The sequence below is a fragment of the Sminthopsis crassicaudata genome, chromosome 1 (genome assembly GCF_048593235.1).
Source record: "Sminthopsis crassicaudata isolate SCR6 chromosome 1, ASM4859323v1, whole genome shotgun sequence".
NCBI classification, from domain to species: Eukaryota; Metazoa; Chordata; class Mammalia; order Dasyuromorphia; family Dasyuridae; genus Sminthopsis; species Sminthopsis crassicaudata.
This window is the reverse complement of record NC_133617.1, coordinates 437,975,212-438,000,314: the sequence shown is the minus strand read 5'-3', so window position 1 is coordinate 438,000,314 and position 25,103 is coordinate 437,975,212. Positions and strand designations below refer to the sequence as shown.

The 25,103-nt window shown below is 33.5% G+C and overlaps 1 protein-coding gene across 4 annotated transcripts in view; it reads right to left on the bottom strand.

Moving 5' to 3' along the window:
• The window catches only part of LPAR1 (lysophosphatidic acid receptor 1), a 140,368-nt gene that overhangs the window by 78,373 nt on the left and 36,892 nt on the right, over positions 1-25,103 (bottom strand). For all 4 annotated transcript variants that reach the window (XM_074280628.1, XM_074280629.1, XM_074280630.1 and 1 more), the window contains one exon: positions 14,418-14,579. In XM_074280628.1, coding sequence (XP_074136729.1) covers positions 14,418-14,468 — 51 coding nt within the window. In that variant the 5' untranslated portion in view covers positions 14,469-14,579. The remainder of the gene's footprint in view (positions 1-14,417; positions 14,580-25,103) is intronic.

Genomic DNA, 25,103 nt, shown 5'->3' with positions numbered 1-25,103 from the left:
AAATATTCTAAAATTCAGATTTATTAAGCATATAGCATTCTCCTGAATCCTCCTATCATAAAAAATAAACAAAGTTGGCAAAGTATGCCTTGGCACAATATGATTTATTGAATGTATGTCCTACGGACCTTTCTAAAACCTCACTATCTGCTTAATCATCTATTCTAGAATTATCCCTGATATCTAACCTGTTCTTTTTTTAAAATATGCTTATCACTTCTCATTTGGAAATTTCCCCTGTTTTCCATGATTCCTCCACTCACAGTAGTTTCTCAAATATTCCTGTATTTGGGGGTTACCATTTGAAATTGTAGGCTTCTCTGTTTTAGGCCGTTAGTCTTTTTTAATCAACATTTTTAAGATAGGTTCACTAACAGATTGTACACTGCCTCAAAATAGACACTCTTCCCAAAGGATATTTGAGCTCATAAGAATTCCTATTACACTAAAAGTAACAGAGTTCTTGCTAATATTTCAGAGAAGTAACAAAGTAATGTCTTTCTTCCTCAAAACTGCCTGGATTACCAGAAAGCTGTAGTCCATTTTCTTAAGATCTAAGAAAAATACAAACTGTATGGCTCTCTAATTTTGCCTTTGATACCTAACTGATTGTTTCATAAAGTCTATACCTATTTAAAAGAGAACTATCTTTAAAGCTCAAGATTGGAGAACCTTTTTTGACTTGCCAAATCCACATAATATCCCTGAATGACATTTACTATGTGATAAATGGGGAAAATTATTCCCATCAGAGAAATTTCAGTTATTCCTGACTTGAAAAAGAATATGACCATGCCTAGATATTCAGTTACAGAAAACTATATTATTATTTGGCTTCTTATCAGTTATTGTTTTTCCTTTTTGTGTAAAAAATCACCTATGTTCTCTTACTATGAGGGGAAATAGCTTCTAATTTCCCTTAATTCCAGTACAGTTATCCCTTCCATATCCCAGGGGTTAGGGGTATTGTACCCCCTGCAATATGGAAAATCCATATAAAAGTTTTTGGCCTTCTCTTTGTATCAGAAAAGAAGTTTGAATTATTATGGTATTAAAAGACAAAATATGTTGGTATTATACAAAACTATGCATATGTTTTATGCATTTCTGAGTTTCTGAACTTTTTCTGTGCCATCTGCAGCCTTTGAAACAAATCCCCATTTAATTTCTTATGTCAAGTTGTGAAAATCATGATGAGGAAGGAATAGCTGTGTTTTCATTTCCTCTAACCATATGCATCCATTGCTCAGAAATCACTACAACATTTCCAAGTCACAAAGGTAACATAATTTATCTTTCCACTCATTATCCTGAGGTTTCAGAGCCCTCACTGATGAGCCCTTTGATGTATCTGTTCAGATATTCATGATGCTCCCTGAATTTCTTGCCCTGATCCAAATCATCTCATCTTGAAGGAGACTGACAATTCATACACTAAGCTACAAGCTTGGACTTGGCTTTGTCAAGGGGTGCTGAGGTGCAGATGCTAAGAGATCAGATCTATAAGAAGTTAGTCAGATGCATTTCCTGGAGGAAAGCATCCCCAGGCACAGAGCCTCTCTACGGAAACAAATCCATGTCTAGGTAATCATGTCCAGAAAAAGAGTTTCTGGACCTAGCTTTCCAGAGAGAAGGTGATGAATTTCTAGACTGAGTGAGAGCTAGAAATGAAGAATAGTATCATTTAGAGACAGGAAATAAAGAAGCAAACCTGAATTTTGCCCCCTTTTACTACACTATAAGTTACAGACTACATATGTACAAGGATAGGAGTAAATTCTCTAGTTGCCCTTAAATGCTGTCCCCTTTCCCAATCCCAGGGTAATACTAAAAGTCTAGAGAATTGTATTCATTATTTATAGGCTTGGATATAAGTCAGCTAGGTGATATAGTACATAGAAAGATGAGTCTAGAGTCAGGACAATCAGAGTTCAAATCCAGACACCCATATTTACTAGCTGAGTGATTCTGAGCAAGACATTACCTTAATTTTCTTTACTATAAAATGAGGCTAACAACTGTTATCTTCACAAGGTTGTCATAAATATAAAATAAGATAATATTTGTAATGCACTTAGCATGATGCCTGAAACTTAATAAAGATTTCATAAATTCTTGTTCCTTTTCCTTCCTTTTTTGGGGGGGTGGGGTGGGGTGGGGATGGGACGAGTCAAGTTAAAGAATGTCTTCACTAAGATTAATGCTTTATTAAGTGAGTAATTTGAGAGCCATTTCATTTTCTTTCAGAGACCTATCAATAAACCAAATTCTAGTGTTCCTTGGGAAATCTCTAAATGGAGGCAAAACACAAAATGATTTTGAGAAGAAAAAAAAAAAAAAAAAAAAGGTGGAAGTTACCAAGTTTTACCCAATATTTACAGATGAAATGACCAATTATGTTTCCAAAAGGGCAAAGATGAAGCATACTACATCACCAAAGCAGGAATCTGTTTTGTACAACTATGCATATATACTTACAAAAAAATAAGTTTAATTTCTATTTACTGTAGCTGTTTTACAATAGGAGGAGGTATTGATGGGAGATAAAATATACTCTTAATAATTGAAAGATAAAATTTTTAAAGGAAAAGAAAAAAAAGAGCTGTTTGGTGAGAAAATCCCCTTCCCCTCCCAACCAAGATTAAATAAGATAATATATATATATATGTATGTATATATATATGTATATATATATGCATATATATACATATATAATTTATATAAATAATGCTAATAAACCTTTAGTTTTAGGGTATGAGTTTGAAAATCAGTTTGATGTATTAGAAAAAGCATGGAAATATGATGTTGGTGACTTGAATCATAGGTCTGGTTCGGCCATGACTATATGACCTGACTTTGCAACTCTTTGAGCTTCAATTTCCTTTCCAGTAAAATGAAAAACTTGGTTTAAAATAGGTTTTCTTAATCATGCTTGGAATATGGAGCCTCCACTTCTCAGAATTATGTTTTTAAATGCCTAAAATAAAATATGTAGCATTATCACAAGATTTTTTAAAATCAAGTTCAGGGACTCCAAGGATAAAAATTCCTCCCCAGGGTGACCTATCCTTTTAAAATCTAAGATTCTAAAGTTCTTTTTGATGTTCTGTAATGTGGAAATGCTTTATTCTATAAATTCTACTGAGTAACATATTTCTGATGCCTTCTGTTTTAGGATAAGGCTTAAATATCAGAGTATAAGTACAAAAATGCACAAATAGCACATGCAAGTTATTTGTGAAAATAACTTTCTAACTAAACAATTTTAGCACTTTAATTTAAGGGAACTTCTTAGGTGCCTCTACATAATAAGCAAGTAGCAGAGTAATCATGTATCAAATGAAGACTGATAGAGAGTAAGACAGTCTTATTACAGCAAGGTATAATCCACAAAAGACAGAAATCCTATTGGAAGCTATGATTACCACCTCCACAGATAGCCCATAAGACCAGTAGGGTGTAGGCCTTTCATAGTATTTGGTCACTATAAGATTACTACAAAGAAAACAAAAATAGCCTGGGGGAAAGAAAGCTCTCTAACTTTTAAGAAATGGATTGGGGGAGCTGAAGGAAGAAAGTTTCACTAATCATTAAAGAAATAAAACAATTAGAAAGTTTGTACTATAAATAAAAAGGAAAGGCAGAAGGTCTTATTTGTGGCCTACCCGAGACATCATTATAATTTTGTCTTATGAATAGGACACACTCAAACCACACCCTTGGGTTAAAAATAGATATACCTCCAGAAATTTTGCTTCAAGTTTATAAAAGCAAAAGAATAAAGAGGGAAATTATGGGTTAACCTTTACTAATAAGCAAAATGTTATTTTGAATTATACTACATTAGCTGATGTAAGGCATTTAGGATTTAATAGAAAACAGAGTCTAAGATGGAATAAATTAGATGGCTCAGTGTTTACCTCTGCAAATATTTTTTCCTGGCACCATTTTGTACTTTTCCATATACACATAGCACTGATTTAAGTTTACTTTTCTTTGACAGACTTTTTGATGTATCACACAAAAAAAATCTAGCAAATACAAATTCCATATGTGAAGGTAAAAAAATTGGAATTGTCATCCAGGATCACTCCAAAAAGGAGGATCTATCACATCAGCCAGAATATAATTTGCTAATGGAATTTGTTTATTTCATGATAATTAGAGAATGCTTCGTATCAAACTTAGTCCCTTTAGTCTAAAGCCAAAGCATTTCCTAAACACTAAATTTATATATTTAGTTATTTTTACCATTAGTCATGAAAAAATAGATTGCTTCCTTTATCTTTATTATATATGATGACTTCCAGACATCTACTTCTAGTGTATCTCTGATTTTTAAAAAGGGAACATATTGAATAGTAATTTTATGTTTAAATACTTTTATGTATTTAATAAGTATAATACTTTGTGCTAGGAACTGGTGAATAAGGAAAAAAATTTAAGATCTCTGTTTGTATTTGGGCAGCCTATAATTTGTTATTACATTTAGCTCATGTTTAATATCTATAGTGAATTAATCTTCTCTTTTTAAAAAATCTACATTTAAATTTTTAAAAAAATAATCTAACCAAGGGGCAGCTAGGTGGCACAGTGGATAGAGCACCAGCCCTAAAGTCAGGAAGACCCAAGTTCAAATCTAGCCTCAGACACTTAACACGCCCTATTTGTATGACCTTGGCCAAGTCACTTAACTTATTGCCGCTGTAAAAAATAATAATAATCTAATCAGTATACAGAAGCCTAAATTAATTGGCTGGGAACAAGAAGAGAAAAAGAATGGAAGTTATAGTATTTAGATCTTGGAGGGCATTTAAAAGAGTTTTGTCTAAATTCATTTATTTTATAGAGGAAACTGAAACCCAGTATATTTGTATTCAAGGTCATATAGTCAATCTGAAACAGATTTGAAAGCAGAAATCAGGCCACCTAATTCCTAGTTCAATGTTCTTTCCACTACATGGAATAGGAAGAGGACTAATACTTGAAACAATGTTTCTCTTCCAATGTAGATGTCCACTATCTTCTCCAAAAGTTTTTACTCCCAAATTCGGCCCTGAAATCTTTTAAAAGAGAATATCTTAGTAAATGTTGCTGTATTTTGCAGAGAGGAATTCCAGTTACTGATGCTATCTTTTAGAAGTACCAAGTTACCTCTCTCATTAATAAAATAATGATTCTCATGAAGAGATGTATAGAATAGGTGACTTTTAGAATGTACAAATCAGTGATTAGGGTAAAGATTGAAAGGCAGAATGTTTTAATCTAAATCAGATCCTTAAAATGAAAGTTTCTACCTACTGTATTTAGCAATCACAAAAGCTTGGTTTTTTAAAACAGCACTAGAGAGTCAAACAGACTCTGGGGTTAAATTCGCATACTTACTATCTTACCTAGTTAATCTAGTGCTTCATACTTATCATCTATAAATGAGGCCCAATCTTCCTGAGACTCACTATCTTTATCTATAATATGAGGGGAGAGGCCCTAGGCTGGCAGAGTGGATAGAAAACTGGGCTTAGAATCAGGAACATCATCTTCCTGTCTTCAAATCTGGCTTCAGAACTGAATAGCAGTGTGATCCTGGGCAAGTCACTAAACTCTATTTATCTCAGTTCCTTAAAAATAAGCTGGAGAAGAAAATGTCAAATCCTTCCAATATCTTTGCCAATGAAACACCAAAAAGTCAACAACAAGAAAAATAAGAGGGTGGGACTAGACAGCTTCTGAGAACATTTCCTGCTGTAGATCTATAATGCTATGAATAGCAAGAAACTCTTTATACCATGAGATTAATTTGTGTAACAATATTTAAGAGACACAGAAAGATACTTTACGAGGTATGTTGATGCTAATGCTATGGTTAACTGAATTTGATGCCCAATAACCCTATGCCAAAAAAGAAGAAAGTAAATGACAGCTTATACAAGATGTCATGTTATACTTATTCCCTTCCTGACATTGCTCATAACACTATGCAATTTCATGCCCTCTTGTTTTTATTATTTTTTTCCTCATACATGTCTTGTTTTCACTTGTCCAAATGCTCCTGGCTATAATCGACGAATGGATCCTTGAGAGCAAGGACCATGTCTTTTTTTTTCCCCCGAGGCAATTGGAATTAAGTAACTTGCCCAGAGTCACAGAGCCAGGAAGTGTCAAATGTCTGAGGCCACATTTGAACTCAGGTCCTCCTGATTTCAGGGCTGATGCTCTATCCACTCCACCAATTAGTGTCCCAGAGAACATGTCTTAATTTATTCTTGCATCCAAGTAATTGGTGGCAGGTACTTAATAAATATTTGCTTTACAGCATGAAACTTGAACTTTAAGTTGCAAATCAGTTATTGACAACTCAAAGGAATTTCTAGAAATCTCTTACCTTAAAAACACTTATGGTTTTGCACATCCACCTTAATTTGAAAGAAATTAAATGGAATATGTCATTTGCAAACCTATTCTTCCAGAAGATTAATGTTGCTCATGACAATCAACTACACCCTAACTATGACAACTGTGAGTGAGGATTTGACTGGAGAAGAAATATCTTGCCAACTAAGATTGTCAGACTGGAAAAAAAATCCATCTGCAAGACTCATTTGTTTAATGAAATGAATACACCTCTGAAGTATTCTTCATAACTGAACTAAACAAGTGGAATCTGATGTCAACTTTGCACACAAAGCTTTCGCCACTACTATTTCAGGTGCCTTTATGTGGGCAGCTCATGTCAAAGTCCACTAAGCACATTTAATCTAATTTTCAGAAACTCAAGATGCTTTCTCAGCATGGGAATCTGAAAACCCTTTAGAATCTAGCAAATTTATTAGGCCAGAGAAGCCTGCTAAGTTTCAAAGCATGAAGCATATCTTTTTAGCAAGTGAATTGCTAGCAGAGAAGAGGGACAATGAATGCTTTCTTTTCCATGGCTGTTCAAAACAATTCAGGCTATTTATTTATATTAATTAATTTATATCTAACACTAGGTGGCCTTGGCTAAAAAAAAAAAAAAAAAAAAGTTCTTTGTTAGAAAACACAGAATAACAAACAAGCAAGCCAAAAACAAAGGCTTTTGTGGTTGTTGTTGTTGTTGCTGTTGTTAGATGATTTTCAGTCTTTTTTAATATCATGCTAACTATTAGTCCATGTTTGCTCAGCCTGAATTATAAACAAAAAGGCTATGAATGAAGTATAAAAAGCTTTTCAATAATATCACCTCATATTGATCATTATTAGCAAAATAGGCTATTTTTCGGCCTAGTGATATTAACTAATTATATTAGTTTTGCATCTAATGAATAGCAAGCTAACCACTAATCCATAATGGCTTTTAGCGAGGTAATAGCAAAAAGAAGGTATTGGTTAATCAGGAAAAGGAAGAAAAATTCAGGATTAAATTTGCTTCCATTGAAATACAGATGATAGTTACATAGCCTTTCAAGGTTCAAAGTGATTGCATGAATTACTTTATTTAATCACACAACTACCAAAAGAAACAATGATTAAAGTTATCATTATCCTCTTCTTTTTACAGATGAGTAAAATGATACTCAAAAGTCTCAGAGGAAAGAAGTAGGTGATTTGTGCTTTGTCAATCTACTAGCAAAGATCAGGATTTGAACCCATGTTTCATGTTTCAATTAAATGGTTTTCTACCAACACCACGGACACAACAACTTTGTTGGTTTTTAATTGTTTCAGTCATATCTGACTCTTTATAACCACATTTGGAATTCATTGCAAAGATATTGAAGTGGTTTGTCATTTCCGTCTCCAGCTCATTTTGCAGATGAAGAAACTGAGGCAAACAGGGTTAAGTTACTTGCCTACAATCACACAGCTAGGAAGTGTCTGAGGCCAGATTTGAATTCAGGAAAATGAGTCTTCCTAATTCCAAACCTAGTATTCTATCCACGGTACATCTAGCTGCCCACTAAACCTCATGCTCCATCTAAATTTGTGCATTCTATAATATATAAAGAATAGCATGTTGGAGCTGGGAGAGTCTTTAGAAATCTAGTTCAACCCTTCAATTCAAAGTTAACTGACTACTTATCAGAATTGGTGTAGAGAAATTCATGTGTTGGGCAATGTGGTTGGAACACTAGACAGTCCATGAAAGCCCTCTCATTGTTTTTTCTTCTATTTAATTTTTTCTAATTATATTCAAAATTTTTTTTTTCAAATTTTGCATTCCAAATTATTTCCCTCTCTCTCTATTCCCCACATTGAAAAGGCAATCAATTTGACATGTTATGTATGTGTAGTCATGCAAAATACATTTCCATTTAAGTCATGCTGTAAAAAAAAACAGCACCTCCCCCTCCACCAAAAAAAAAAAAAAAAAAAAAAACAAGAAAAATGAATTTGAAATCACCCTCCCATTTCAGTGATTCTCTAAAAAATACTTGCAAAGTACATAGATAGTAGGGAAAATTGACCTAAAACCTGGATTCCCCAACTTTCAGATCTATATTAATTTTTAGTACTTGAACTTTGAACTTTAACTTGTAAAATCCTCTTAAGTTTATAATGTAGGAACTGCCTCCAATCCATAAATATATGGTCAAAGTAGCATTTCCAACACATTAAACTATGCAGTTGATTATCTCCTAGTCAATAAAGCATTTCACTTTCACTTTCACCATGCCATCACAAGGAAGTTTTATTCTTTCATAATGTATTAAATTTCTATATAGTACCATATTAGTACAGCACAGAATTCTACTCTGCAGATTCAGATTATCTTCTGGAAAGAAGGCTAAGGGTGGAAGCAAATTTAACAAAATTATTTAACGAATGAATGTTTTAAAAAAAAACCTTTGATTTCTTACTTACAGAATAATATGAAATAGTGAATGACCCCAAAAATGAATGACCCCAAAAATTAAACATTTGAGGGATCATTAGAATAATTAACACAACCATATTTCAAACTGCTAGGTGAAAATCTAAACTTTCCTAGGTCTATGGACGGCACAACCATCTTCACAGATATCTACATTAATAACCAACCCTAGAGTCAGCTATAACTTCTCTCATCTCTTAAAGCTAATAAGCTGCCAAAACCATATCTATTTTATCTTAGTACATTGTACACTGTAACAGCAAGGTCATGTGATGCTTAACTGTGATGGACTTGGCTCTTCTCAGCAATGTGATGATTCAAGACAATTCCAATAGACTTTGGGTGGAAAATTCCAACCCCATCCAGAGAAAGAACTATGAATACTGAATGTGGATCAAAGCATAGTATTTTCATTTTTTTTTTTGTTTATTTGCTTTTTGTTCTTGCAGTTTTTTTTTGCCCCTTTTGTTCTGATTTTTCTTGTACAACATGACATATATGAAAATATATTTTTAAAAATTGGTACATATTTAACTTATATCAAATTGCTAACTGAATTGAGGAGGGAAAAGGTAAGGAAGAGAGAAAAATTTGGAACACAATGTCTCACAAAAAATAAATGTTGAAAATTCTCTTTGGAGTATTTGATATTATTTAATATTGCAAGTTATTTGGAAAAATAAAATGCTATGGAGAAAAAAAATTATCTCATGTCAAACATTCCTCACTTTTACCCTCTTCTCTCTACTCACAAGCCTAAGGACCTCATTCTCTTTCTTAGATTATTGGAGTAGCCTTTCAAACTGGTCTCCCTATTTCCAGTCTCTACTTCCTCCAATTCATCATCCATTCGCTTCTAAAGTCACCCAAGAAACAGGTCCAATTGTGTCTCTATCATGCCAAAAATCTTCAATAGTTCCCTCTTCCTCTAAAGTAAAATAAGAACAGACTGGCCTTTAAAGTCCTCTGCAATGGTTCCAGCCTACTCTAACAGTCAATCTTCTTCATAAATGCTATATTTCAGCTAAATTGGATTACTAGTTATTCCTTTAATCAATCAACAAACATTTATTAAGCTTCAAGCACTGGAGATTCAAAAATAAAAAGGAAAAGTTACTGACTTCAAATAGCTTACTCTTTTATTGGTAAAATGTGTGTACACGTGTCCATATATACATTTATATACACAGGCACACATACATATGTATATGTGTAGGCAGCTAAGTAGCCACTGTGGATAGAGTGAGGGACCTAGAAACACGAAGATGTGAATTTAAATTCTTCCCCAGACACATACTAGCTATGTGACTTTGGACAAGTCACTTAAACTCTTTAACATTCAAATAAGTTAGTATTTGTCATTCTTGTTTTCAAAGGTTATCTTATTAGAAAATAGACCATTTGTCAATTAAATTCTTGAACTGCTTAAGAATATATTTGCTTTAAGAATATATAATGAGTATCAACAAACAGTGCACATTAAAATCTGTGTGGTAGAATGGAAGCCATTAGGGACATATATGACACAGCATAATAGAGCTAGAAGGGACCAAATCTTTGATTCTGCAGATGGAAAAACAAGTCTTATACTCAAGAGTATACAGATGGTCAGTAACTGGCAAAATTGAAACTGAGGTCATTGAAGGAATATTTGGAGTCATCTGGTCAAAGCCCCTTAATTTTGCCATTAGGAGACTAAAGAATTGGTGAGATTTAGTGTCCTGCCCAAGGCCACTAGTGGTAGATTTCAGAGGTGACATCCTAGAACCAATGTTCATTCTTTCCATTCTACCTTACCAGGATTTGAAACACAGGAAATTAAGCATAGAACAATAGCATATCTACAAGACAATAGCTCAAGTTCCAGTCTTTGATTTTGTTTATTCTTTTTATGGAATAGGTGAATGATATTGTTATGCACTCTTTGTTGTTTAGTCCCCTCCAATTCCCCATGACTCCATTTGGGGTCTTTCTAGCAAAGATAATCAGAATGGTTCACCATTTCCTTCTCCAGCTCATTTTACAGATGAGAAAAAAGAAGCAAATATAGTTAAGTGACTTGCCTAGGTTCACACAGGTAGGAAGTATCAGAGGCTGGATTTGAACTTGAGTCTTTCTGACTCAAGGCTGGAAACACTATCTACTGCATCTCTTAGCTAAGTAAAAGTAGTATCCATAAAAGTTGTTGTAGTAGCTCTTTTTTTGAGGGGAACCAAAAAACTGGAAATTAAAAAAAAAACCCAACAACCAAGGAATAACTAAAGAAACTGTGGATTTAAGATTGTAATGGAACATTTCTACACTGTAAGAAATAAAGAAATAAATGATTTCAAAGAGACCTAAATTTACAGGAGCTGATGCAGAATGAAGACTAGAATAATTTATACTCTAACATCAAAATTATCTTAAAAAAAAAAAAAGAACAATAATTTTGAAAACTTTTATAAGCGGAGAAATGAAATTCATAAAACTGGGAGAACAATTTATATAATAACAACAATGTAAATAAACAAACAAACCTCAGAAGCTGCAAAAAACCTACTAGTAACACAATCATCATCCATAGTTTCAATGGATTATTATTCATTATAATTATATATTGAATTATATAATTCAATAAATTATACTATGTACTTCCTGACAAAGGGGATATTGTACTACACTACACTTGACTACATATGATGAGGCAATTTGTTTTGCTTGACTTGAGTTTTTTTCAAATTTGAAAATTAAAATTTGAGAGTTTTTTTTTCTCCAAGGGATAATAGATAGGAGTGAAAGAAAATACTTATATTGTTAGTAATAATAATAAAAAAATAACAATTAATAGGTTGGGGAGGGGATGCTACAAATGTGGAAAGTTACATGCATTTTCACAAGAGATCACTGTATAATTAGATTTTCTTGTTTGACTGTGTTACATGAGACCTCTCAAGGAGAAGAAATAATCTAGAATGTTTGCAACATAAAAATAAAGCATGTTAATAAAACTTTAAAAAATTTTAAGATAAAACAAAAATGGTAAATTAAGAGTACTAATAAGGCAGCTGAGCAAGTTCTGGAATTTATTTAATCTTTGCCTCAGTTTCCTCATCTATAAAATGAACAGAAGGAAATAGCAAATCATTTCAATATCTTTGCCACAAAACCCCCAAATGGCAACATGAAGAGTCAGACACAATTGAAAAAAAGATCAAACAAAAACAAACTACTAGCCAATAAATACTAATTCTATAGGCCTGCACTGGGCTAAATTATCTAAAGTCTTGTTAACGTGATATTCTGGGTTGTGCCATTGGCACCATTTTTACAATAATTAACATTAAGTAAACAATCTATAAACATGACCTACACATCATTCACAGACCAACAAAAATTGCTAGTAATTTCTGTTCACTACCTTCCCATTTTCACCTTGTTCTATTTCTAACAATCTCAGGAATTTTAAAAGACAAGTTTCATGTTAGAGTGTAAATTGTTATTCCATAAATTTGCCTGAAGAAAGATTGAAAGCTTATGTTCACAGACAAAAGGGATTTATATGACAATGAACAAAAGTCAAATGAATAAAATGCAAAAACAACTCACTTTCCTTCTAATACCTGGGAGTAAATCCTAGTGATAACCACTCCTACAGAGCAAATCATTTAGAACAAAGTTCTGACTGCTCAGATAACCTGTGTTGGGCATGAGAGAAAAGGATAAAGATCACAGTGATCAATATAGTCTCATATATAGGCACATAACAGAATTTGTTGCCTCTGAGAAATAATTAATAAAGACGTGTATATGTATAACCTATATCAGGGAGGGGAAAATAGGAAAGCTGAAAGTATAGAATTTGGAATTCAAAACTTATGAGAAAATAGTACTGTTTTTGATATATTAACTGTATGAGTTTAGGCAAGTCATTTAATCTCTCAATGCCCTTATGTAAGCAGATATTTGTCTGTATTAATGGGGAAAAGTTTCACGTTAGGAGTTTCCTACATGAAAGTGCACATTCTCACAAAAACAACAATGCAGCTAAGAAAAAGAATACAAAAAAAGTCATCTGTATGCACAGAGATGAAAAAAGTTAAAAAAGGTCAACAGGAACGTCACGCTGGGCTAAGAATATGAATTAAAAGGACATTAAGCTTCTTTTGGTTCCTGAATTATCACTGATATTACTGAATTATTATTGATATTTCCCATAACTTCAATATCCTTTGAAAAAGAATTGTTTGGGAGTCAAAGATTTTATTTGTTATGAAAGTAAAAGAAAAATAATGAAAGGAAAACCCTGGATATTATAGACAGATAAATTAGCTTAAAACAATCATGTAACACTGGGAAATGTTTTAGTAGGTTGATATCTATCTCTCAGATATTACAGTGAAATCTAAAAGACACAGATAATATTGACCCTCATCTTTCCACTCATAGCAAATTAAGGTGTCTTAAGTTTGAAATCAATAGTATTAGTTATGCATTCCAATCATAAAAAAGCAAGGCTTCCCTTTCAAAAAAAAAAAAAACAAAAAAAACCCAACTCTAAATTATTTATAGCAGTATGCTTTGTGATAGCTAAGAATTGGAAATAAAGTAATTGCCCATCAATTAAGAATGGCTCAACAAACTATGGTGCATAAAATATTACAGTACATAAGAAATGTTGTGTGTAATGAATAAAGAGAACCACAGAAAAATCTATATATACTGCTGCTGAGTGAGTAAAACAGAGCCAAGAAAACAATACACAAAGTACTACAAATGGAAAGAATGACATACCAAAAAAAAAAAAAATCAAAAGTAAATGAAACAAAATAAGATAAAATGAGATTCAGATGAAGAAAAATGAGAAAGGAATCCCACCTATCACTTCATAGAGGTCAGAAGTCCATAGGAGCTACACACATTTTTGGACTTTTTCAATATATCAAATTGATTGTGCTGACTTTTTTCCCCCTCTCTGAAAAAAAATGCTATTTATCATCTAGAGGTTTAAAGGACTTTTAAAGTAGATGGGGGAGTGGGAGTGGGAGTGTGAAGGAATATGTAAAAGACTAGGGTGGTATAAGAAACAGAAAATATCAATAAGACATTTTTTTTAAAAAAGAAAATCAAGGTTTCCTAATTATAATTAAATATAGGTCTGCTTTAGAAAATTGACACATTTATTATTTTTGCTGGTTACTGGCCCTAAAAAGCATCTCCTTTTATAAACTACTACTTTTTTAGTGGAAAAAAAAAACTAAATATATACCAAATGATTATTTTAAGAGATTTTTTTTAAATACAATGTTACATACTTTTAAGAATTCTATCCAATATGTATACATATATTGTGTTTAACATATACATTAACATATTTAATATGTATTGGTCTATCTGCCATCTGGGGGAGGGGGTGAGGGAAAGGAGGGGGAAAATAGGAACAAAAGATTTTGCAATTGTTAGTGCTGAAAAATTACCCATGCATATATCTTGTAAAAAAAAAAAAAAAAAAAAAAAAAAAAACCTATCCAAAAGCTCAGCAATGAGTAGTGAATTCTTTCCTAGTCAAATCTTTCCTTACGTTACTTACTTGTGGCTGTGATACCACTGAAAAGGGCACAACAGCAGAGGGGGCAGCCATGGTAGCTAAAGAGATGCACAGAGTGGGCCCTTCTTCAACACTGCTGAACTGTGAGTCCAAGTCCTGGTGTTATTTATCAAATGCCAGTCATACTGGTAGAGTTCTGTGCTCCTAAAAAAAAAGATAAGAAGATTTATTCTTAGACAAATAGGGAAATCATAGACAAGAAGAAAATAAGACAAAGGCATCATGATAATAATCAACTATTGGAGGAGCAAATTAAACCCTTCCAATTAGCCACCATAACAGATTAGATGTAATGTAAACCCATAGCCAAATACAAACATTTGGTGCCTCATCTGCTACTTTTATGGCATTTTTGTAATATTTAAATAAATTTACATTTATTTTCTATGTGTCTATGGGCAGAGCAATATAGGGAGAGTCATCTATATTCAACTACGGAGGGTAAGAAGTCAGTATCACTAAATAAGATAAGCAATCATGTAGATAATTTAAATATTGATTTTTGCAAGGAAAATATGTGTATAACTAAAAATACTGAAAAGGGAAAAGCACATAACAATAACCATAGAAAGAGGCCAATATTTTATGTTGTTGTGGGGTGTTTTTTTTTCCCCTGTGGCAGCAGTATTAGCATCTGGAGAAGCAATTTTACCTCTGAGGCTTCTTCAAAACTACAAAAAACTAAAAATTACAGAAGAGTTGTAGCTCAAGAGTGTAGGAGCAGAAACTTCACTTTCATATAACCAATGGTACTATGTCCAGTCAAGGAACACTCTAAAGCAAAATCCCCTTACTAGAATATTAAACATCCATTTTGCCAAAATGCTGTTATGTTTGGATAACAATACAAAAGAGGAAGAATAAAAAATTATCTCTATTGGAAGAAAAAAAAAAAAAAAAAAAAAAGAAATAGTCACTCACTCCCCTCTTCCAATGGCCCAAGGTTATTAGAATATAATTTTCTAGGATCATCAACAAAGGATAAGGTTACATGATTTCCTGGAGAACTTTAAATCATTAGAAAGTTCATATCCTGCTTGTCAAGCACTCTGGTCAAAAGATGAATTTTAGAGTACTTTTGCCAACTCTAAAAGTCTTGGGCTCAGTTTTCTCTTTCATCGGTTTAACAAAATGAGTACAATAATATCAGCCAGCTTATTGACAGGGTTATTGTAAAGATTAAATACACTACATATGAAAGTGATTTGTAAACATTAAGTGTTTTATAAGTTGTAAGGGACCATGATTGTCTAAAATAATGAGTTTTTGATTAATAACTATTCATCCTAACTAGCATTACTCAAGCATATCATTTTCTATTCTCTGGCTATCTTCAAGATATACCATACCACCACCACTCCCTTGCTTTCTCTAGTAATCAATACAGTATTACCATTCCTGAAAAGAACACACGCCTTCTGTATTGTCTTCAGTATCTATCCCTGTGACTTCCTAACCAAAATACTTCTCCCTGATCACCAAGCATCCCTTACATGTGCTATCTTCCCTTATTAGAAGCTAAATTTCTGGAAGACAGGAATTGTCTTCCTTTTTCTATCTGTACTAAAGTCTGCTTTGTAAAGATAAGTTCAATGTATCACCCTCTCCAACCCTGGAATACTAGGTGTGTGATTCATGGGCAGAATATAACTTCACAGTGATTTAATAACTCTCAAAGCTTTGATCTGCATTGGCAGAAGAGAGTTTCTGTGCCCTGTTTGTGAGTTCTCTATAACAATGAAATCAGTTGCCAATCTCTACCCTTATTCAAAACACTTAGCCCATTAAGTCACATAGTAAAAAGTGCTTATTAGTGCTTTTTCATTGATTTATTCATATTATAAAAGGTAGCAATTAACAATTTTGGGCAATTATTTGGTTTTAACTTGAAATAGAAAATAAAAAGGAAAAACTGCCACAATTTTGAAAAAAAACAAAAAAAAAAAAAAACAGAAAATGCTTGTGGAAGTTTCTCAGACTTCCTGCCTGAATTGAAAGCCGACTTGCCCAACTCCTCCATACCTACTCCAGAAAAATAGTGAGATAATAGACCAAATAAAGAGCTATGAAAAACTATAACAAGTAACATGTCCACCTTGAAAATGCACAAAAAGTCAGCCAAAAGGCCAAGAGAAATAGAAAAACAAACAAACAAACAAACCAACCAACCAGGAACTCACTAATGGGGTGAATACCAGGAGCACCACAGATGCAACAAGCACAATGCATTATATACATGTGGCAAATGCAATAGCCCTAACATGAGCTCTAATCTCAATTCTGCCATCTATTTATAATATAGGAAAATATATTGGGAAAATTATTTAATCTACTTAAATTTTAGTTTTAAAAATGGGTACATAGACATACCCATACATCAGCTATAAAGTATGGCCTTACAAGGCTCTGTGTCTAAAGGCAGCAAGGATGGAAAGCTGATACCTTAGTTTTGAAACCTTGAAAAGGTTCAAGAGGGCTACCTGACTCAGGGAGAAGTAACAGAGTGGTATTAATCATCCCAATGTACAGAACTTAGATCCAAGGAGCTCAGGCCTAAGGATTCAGAGATCCCTAACATTGTCCTAAAAAGCTAAGAACATTGTCTGAATGATTCAAGGTGAGACCAAATAATACAAGAAAATATAAGATACATGATATCAAATATAAGCTATATCAAACTTCTATAAATGGATATATGATGTACTGAGCTGGAAGATAGGTCAAAAAGAGGGAATTTAAAAATCATCTGATTCCCTGAAAGCCATGATAAACTCACCAAAAAGTTTGGATGTCATATTTAAGGAAAGGAAATTTAAAACTTTCCAGGTATATGAGAAAAAAAGCAAAGAATTCACAGATCCCCTCCTAAAAGGAAAGGCCCAGGAGTCATAGCCTAAATCTAGAGCTCACCCATCAAAGAAAACTATAATTAGAATCACATAAAACCTGGTAGCTTCTAATAAACAAAGAGCAAATGAAATAGGCTGCAATGTTGACTAAAATCCTACCAGGGCAGGAGAAGGAGGGTAAAGAGAGAAAGAGGGAAATGGACCTTTAATAAAATAGAAGACTTTCAAAAATTTCTGATAAAAAGACTAGAAAGACTTGAGTAGGAACTCTGAAATACAAAATAGAAAGGAAAATGTATTTGAGCAACTGGAAAGATCTACAGGATGCTATAGTGTTTACAATCTAAAAAGAGAGATAAAACAAAAACCTGGAAGTAGATCCTGTTCTGAATTTGAAGAGAAGAAAGAAGACGGGGAAAAAAGAATATGCTAGTACAGACAAGAGAAAGGAGGAGGAAACTTGCTATTTCTTCTTTCTTTTTAGAGGCTAGCTCATAAAATAGAATACTGGACCTGATATCAAAAAGTAATGATTTCAAATTTGACCTCAGACACTTACTACCTGTGTGACTCTATGCAAATAATTTAACCTTTCTGGGCCTCAATTGCCTCACCTATAAAGTGGGGGTAATAGCACCTAACTCTCAGGGATGTTGTAAAAGTAAAAAAGAAGTAATATTTTCCAAAGTTTAATATTTAAATTTAACTATATTAATACCAGCTATTTTCACATAATTGGGGCATGTAAGAATTAGAGTTAGGGGGAAAAGGCATTTGATGAACCGCACTTTTATCTGAAATGAACAATGGAGGATTGAACCTACACATATACATACATACATACACACACACACACATACACACACAGAGAAATAAGTGTAGTGTAGAAATACAATAAACTCAACAGGAAAATAAGCTGAGATCTACAGGGGAAAGTAAAGAGGAAGGGTATAATATTACCTATGCATATGTACTGTCAAAAAAAAATGTTATAATTATAAAAAATTAAAAAAAAAAAAAGAAACTTTGAGAAAACTTCTATGAACTGATACAGAATGAAGTAAGCAAAACCAGGAAAACAATTTATATTGTAACAAGCACCTCAGGAAAATAAATAACTTCAAAAGACTTAAGAACTCTATAAACAATTCAATGACAAACCATGATTCTAGGAACTTATTTATGAAATTAAGCTAAACCACCTGCTTACAGAGAATTGATGAACTAAATATGAAGAATGAAATGCAGAGCTTTATACATTCCTTGGGCCAATATGGGAATTTGTTTTGCATGACTTTGCATTTTTGTTTTGAGGTTTTTTTTCCTTCTTCTCCCCCCCCCCCATACTGGAAAGAGGAAATGGAAGAAAAATGCTTATTAACTAAAAGATAGGGTAATAGAAGGCTTCTTAGAAAATAAGGAAATAAATAAGCAAAATGTGGTTCATGAATTAATGTACATAATTAAAGAGACAATTTCATAGAATCCTGGTTGTGTAAAATGAACAGAACCAGTAGAACAATTTATATGGAAACAGCAATATTATGAAGTCAAGCAGCTTTAAAGGAAGAATTCTGATGAAAGCAATGATTAACTGTCTTCAAAGGATTTATAGCAATGCCAAAAGAAGTCTTTTAAAATATTTTTAAATGCAGAAAGAAGGAAGTTCAGAAGGATATAAAGAGAAGAAATAACAGTTTTGAAGAGAACATTACATCAAGTCGAAAAGCATTTACTAAGCAGTTATGTATGACAGATATTGTGCTAAGAAAGGAAGAAAAGCAAAATGATTCCCATCCTCAGAGAACTCACATTTTAATATGGGAAATGACATGCAAACAACTATGTACATACAAGGTATATACAAACTAAATGCATATAATCTCAGCGGGAAGGCACTAATTAATTAGCATGGAGGAGAATCAAGAGAAACTTCCTGCACAAGGTAAAATCTGACATAAAATTTGAAGCAAGCAAGAAAATCTATGAGGCATAAGCAGGAAAGAAGGAACATTCCAGGAAAAAGAAATAGCTAATAAAAAGGGGAAGAGTCAGGAGATGGAATGTCTATTTTATGCAAGGAACAGCAAGGAGGTCAGTGTCACTGATAAATAGTCCATATTATAAAAAGCTTTAAAAGTCAAACAAGAGGATTTCACATTTGATCCTGAAGGCCACTGAAACTTACTGAGTGAGGGATGAATAGGTCACACCAGTGCTTCAGAATGTAATGATATAGATGTTTGTTTAAATGAGGTGTATTTTTAAAAAATACTTTTATTCTAACACTGAAAGGAACAACAGTAACACAGATAAACTTCACACCACATTGAAGAGAAAAACATGGTAGATGTTATAAAAGTTTGGTTACCAGCTGCTTCTATTACTGTAAAAAGTTGAGTTTGAATCTATTTTATTGAAAATATCATCCATGTTACAGTGTCAAATGCTTTAGTTTTGAAATCTCTGTGAATCAATAGGTAAATAAGTGATGAGATCCTGAGTGAGTAACCAGGTGATATTGGCAGAGAATGACTGAAGTATTGATGGAATTGCTCTCTGAAGCAAGCAGGGGAGGACAATTTAGCCTTATGGTCCCACCCACTATGGAAGTCGTGGGTAGTCCCACTTAGCTATATCTGCTCAAAAATCTAAGTTATGTCAAATGCGTGAGATTACATTTTCCTTATAAATCTTTGCATGGCTCACACATCTTTGTTGAATTTCTTTGGGTTAGATCTGCCACAGTATTCTGCTTTGGGTGTCTTTCTCCTCACTCCTCCCATATACCACATGGTATCCCTTCTCTCATTGCAATCATGTCTCATTATGTCTTTCTCTTATTATAGCTAACTAATTCTTTTAGGGGGCTAAATTCCTCTATAGAGTTGGCCTGTCACCTAAGAGCATATCCCAACCAATGAGTGTTTTCTTCATCATTAATAGTCAAAACCCCTTTCCTTGCTAACTATATAATCCCCCAACTCTATTTCATATTTACCATTCCTGGTGTCTATTATATCTCTACATTTAGTCTATAACCTCTTCTTTTAAATAGGCCTACATTTTGCCAAAGAGAATGTCAATTGTGAATTCATTAAACAAACCTCAACATTTGGAGCTAAATCCCAAATATATTATTTAGCTCCTAAATCACATCATAAGGGCTGCTCATTGCTGCTTTATTTCCTTCTCCTCTTCATTTGACTGAGTTCAATACTATTTTTATTTTCTTTACTTGTCAATGGCTAAGAAATCTGTCAATTTGTTCTGATTTCTCTTTAAATTGAGCTTTCACAGAGGTCACTTCACAGCACAATTTGCAGGTCTGATAGAAAAGGTATCAGTTTATTGTTTTGGGGAGTGCTCATTAATGTGAAGACAGCGTTAGCACCCTGGATACCTTAGAATCAGCTAGAGTCAGGAGAAGCAAAAATCCCTGGTCTTTATTCTTGGTCTTTAGGGGTAAGAATGAATTGGATGGACACAGAATTTCCTAGACCTCTCCTCTCCAGAAGTGACTCTGGCTAGTCTTACTCCACCCCCTAATCCCTCCTATAATTCTCTGTATACACCAATTATGTAGGTAGAAAGGACCAGGTTATGAAAAGCTTTAAAATGCTAAGCAAAGGAGCTTGTATTTAATCCTGAAGGTAATAGGGAGCTCATAAAACTCAGAGAGCAAGAGGGTGACAAAGGTCAGAAAAAAGAGTTACTGGATTGCTGAGGAAACAAATTTGAATGGATCCCTTTGGTTGTAAAAAGAGATAGCAATAAAGGCCTCAGGGACTCTCCTTAAAAAAAACCATGCAATCAGAAAAAAAGGAAGGAATAAAGGGAGAAGTTGACCAGTATAAAATATCACAAATGGTTATAACTGCAAATAATAATAATAATAATAACTCATGTCCTGTTCTGTTTTCATAGTAAAAAGCACTAAAGAATGAATGGACTTGAATGTTTTCATCTCTTTTTTCTGACTTACCTGTATTCCTTCAAGTCCCAACTAAAATTCATCTTTCTCCAAAAAGTTTTTCCTGGTTTCCCTTAATTTTACTGCATTCTTTCTGTTGATTCTTTCAATTTATCCTGCTTTCATTTCTATAGTTATCTCTCTCCCCTCCCCCATTACACTACAAGCTCCTTGAGAACAGGGATTATATATCACCTTTCTTTAAAGCACTAATACTTAGCACAGTAGCACAGTACCTGACACATAATATTTAGTGATTGATCAAAGACACAAATCAAAGTAAAAATAATAATAACTTTAACTGCCTTTTAGATCTCAGATTTTCTCCAAAGAAATGACAAGGACTTTTGAGACAATATCTTGATATGCCTGAGTAGATAACGAAGATTATGAACTATTCCAATTTTGCACAAGGAAAAAAAACAAGTCTCAAAATTAACTGCATTCTCCAAAAAACAATGACAACATAAAAAAAACAGAAACTTCTCTCAGATTGGAATGCTTTTGACAAACCATTCTCTTAATGAACTAAGCTCCCCACCAAAAAAAAATAATAATAATTTGTAACTCAGCCCCTAGTTGCCTCTCTATTCAGACAGAAAGGTTTAACAAACATATCATTGCTACTGCTAAGACAGTGAATTGTGCATCCCCCAATAGTGAAGCCTTAACTTCTCCCCATCAATGGGCATTCATTACCTTGCATCTTTTTTTTTTTTTTTAAAGCACTTTCTATTCTCCTTTTATTCTAGACTTTTCTAGCACTATAAAAGAAAAATGTTTTGGCTTTTTAGCTACCCCTCATACTGTTTACTTATGGTGAGCTCAGAGGTGCCTAAATCCCATATCATAGTGAACTGTACTTGACTTTAAACCAAGACCATCTTGATGTCAGCTGTCTTCATAACACTTAATCTAGGAGATTTGATCTTGAGTGTAGTGCTTACATTATAAGGTAAACAAGAGATCCCAAAATATCAATGGCTCTCAGATTTAGGGCTGGGGAGAAGAAAGAGTATCTAAGAGAAGTGATTGAACATACAATAATAAATTTGAAATATAAGCAGAATGATGTCAGTGAAACAACTTAGAAACCTTATAACTTTATTGCTGAACTTTTTAAGAAACAGGCAGCCTGAGCTGGGGGTGAGGAGGCACTGCCAAACACCTCCCAGCAAGTGCTTTCAGTACCAAGCTTTTTACATAAGGACTCATTCTGATGTACTCCTTAACCTATAGGAGCTTATGCCACACAAGAAATAGGCCACACTCCCAACAACCTAGCTCAAGATGTTTATTAGTCATGAGCCAAGACATAGGGAACTAGGAAATTTGGGGTAAGGACAAGCTGTCAGCATCTCCTAAGCTACTACCATGAATCAAGGTTTAGGATCAGAAGTCTTAAAATTGCTATGCTACAGGTACTCTATTCCTCTGCTTTGGCCACCTTGCTACCTTCAACTTGCAAATTAATTACCAACACAAACATTCATATTGAACCTGACAGCATGACAAAAATGACAATACAAAGCACAAATGCCACTTGGTCTGGTAGATAGGTAAGATTGCTCACTTTGATCGATCTGCTACTGCCTCCATAGATCAAAGGACTCCCTCAATTGCAACACAAACAGGATTTTTTAAAAAAGATATACACTCCTCTTTGTATTCAAGCCTGCTGTTTTCTCAGGCTACCTAACCTCAAAGCAGCCATAAATTTACACAACTAGCTGAATGACTTTTGCCAGTGAGTTCAGGAATTATCTATCAGGCTGGCTTCCAGGAAAATGAAATATAGCCATAATCTCTGCTCTAAATTCTATTTTTACACTTCATTGACCTTATCTGCACATGTTCATCAGTTATGATTATAACTCATGAGCATATTGATCATTCCTGCCTCACCCAGCAATTTATTTCACTATAATGAAAAAAAGAAAAGGTTCTCTCAGGCTATGAGAATTGTTCCATAGTACAGGAATGAAAAGTGACAATTTGCAAGTATTGCACAAGGCCAACCAAAACAACATGGAATGCATTTTGTAAAAATCAGTTCTGATTTAAAAAGATGACAAAACATGAGAGCATAACTGTGACATAATTCAGTGATGATAATTTGGAATGTAATATAAATTAGATCTGATTTCAAGTCCAAAATGCATAATTAATATTAACAGAAGCATTCTTAAAAAGCATCTTGTCCAATCTTATCTTGCAGATGAAGAAATAAACATGGAAAAATTCAAATTACTTTGTTTCCAAATCACCAAGATATTTTTCTAAAAAGAAAGCACAATAGAACTAAAACTTTGTTTAAGAGCAGTTGGAAATTGATGAACATGCTAGAAGGCATCACAACCATTTCAGTTGTCAAACTAATGTCCCCAAAATTATTGATAGGAACAGATGGCTGAGAATCTGAAAACTGAGCTGTAATTAGTGACCATCAAAACTCCTAACTCCCAATCCATGAAATAGAGAATAAATGTATGTTCTGAATGACAAAATAAATGTCCAAAACAACAAGCTAGAACAATGAGCCAGATCTGCAGAATTCACAGTTGGAAGAGACTTCTGAGGTCCTGTAGTCCAATTCATGTTTGAAGAAGAATCCCTTTGTAAATATTGCTGACAAGTGGCTATTTAGCTTCCATTTGAATATTTTTTCCAGTAATCCATTCTAGTTTTGCAGACTTTCCAACTACAACCATTAGCCACTTCTCCTCCTTTGAAGTTCACACCACTCTAGTTGCCTTTTACAGAAAATAGTAATAGTATCAGTTGATACTTATATATCACTTTATGGTTTATAGAACACTTTACATATATTGGCTCATTTGGTTTTCATAGTAGCAATTTAAGGGAGACTATTATAATAGGTAGCTTTTATGTACTTTAAGGTTTATAATTCTTTACATAGATGAAGGCATTAGATCCCCACTACAATTCTCTGAGGTAGGTGTTATCATCCCCATTTGAGTAAGACCCAGAAATTAAATGATTTATCCATGGACACACAATTAGTTAAATATCTCAGGTCTTCCTGAATCCAAATCCATTACTCTATCAATTTAGCTGTATTATAATATTAATATGTATAATAATAATATGTTTTATTTTATTATTATTCCCAAATGAGTAACCTGGGGTTCAAAGAAATTAGATGGCCTCCACAACCAAACATCTGGTAAATGTGGAAGGCAGGATTAGGCCTAGTCTTTCCTAACTCCAAATCAAAGGGTCTTTCCAATATACCATGACTCCACTTGACCTTGTGATCAACTAGTCAGTCACATAGGTACACTATGTGATAGGTGCTGTGCTAAATACAGAAGTTACAAAGAAAGATTGAAGTCCCTGGTCTCAAAAAGCTTACAATCTAAACGTAGATGAAACCATGCAAACAACTATATTAAAAACATTTTCCCACCATCTTTAGTTTTCAATAGATGGTAGCTTACATTTTCTCCAAAAACATATATAGTTTTCAACATTCACCTTTGTAAAACCTTGTGTTCCAAATTTTTCTCTCTTTCTCTCCATCTTCCCTCTCCCCAAAATAGCAAACAATCTGATATAAGTTAAACATGTGCAGTTTTCTAAATAATTTCCATATTTGTCTTACAGTGAAAGAAAAATCAGATTAAAGGGGGGAAAAAAGAGAAAGAAAGAAAAAAACAAACAAGCAAACAAACAACAATTAAAAAAAAAAAAAAAGCTGAAAGTACTAGGTTTTAATCCACATTCAGCCTCTTTGGATGTGATTGGCACTTTCAATCCCAAGTTTATTGAATTGCCTTGAATCACCACGTTGTTGAAAAGAGCCAAGAATATCACAATTGGCTC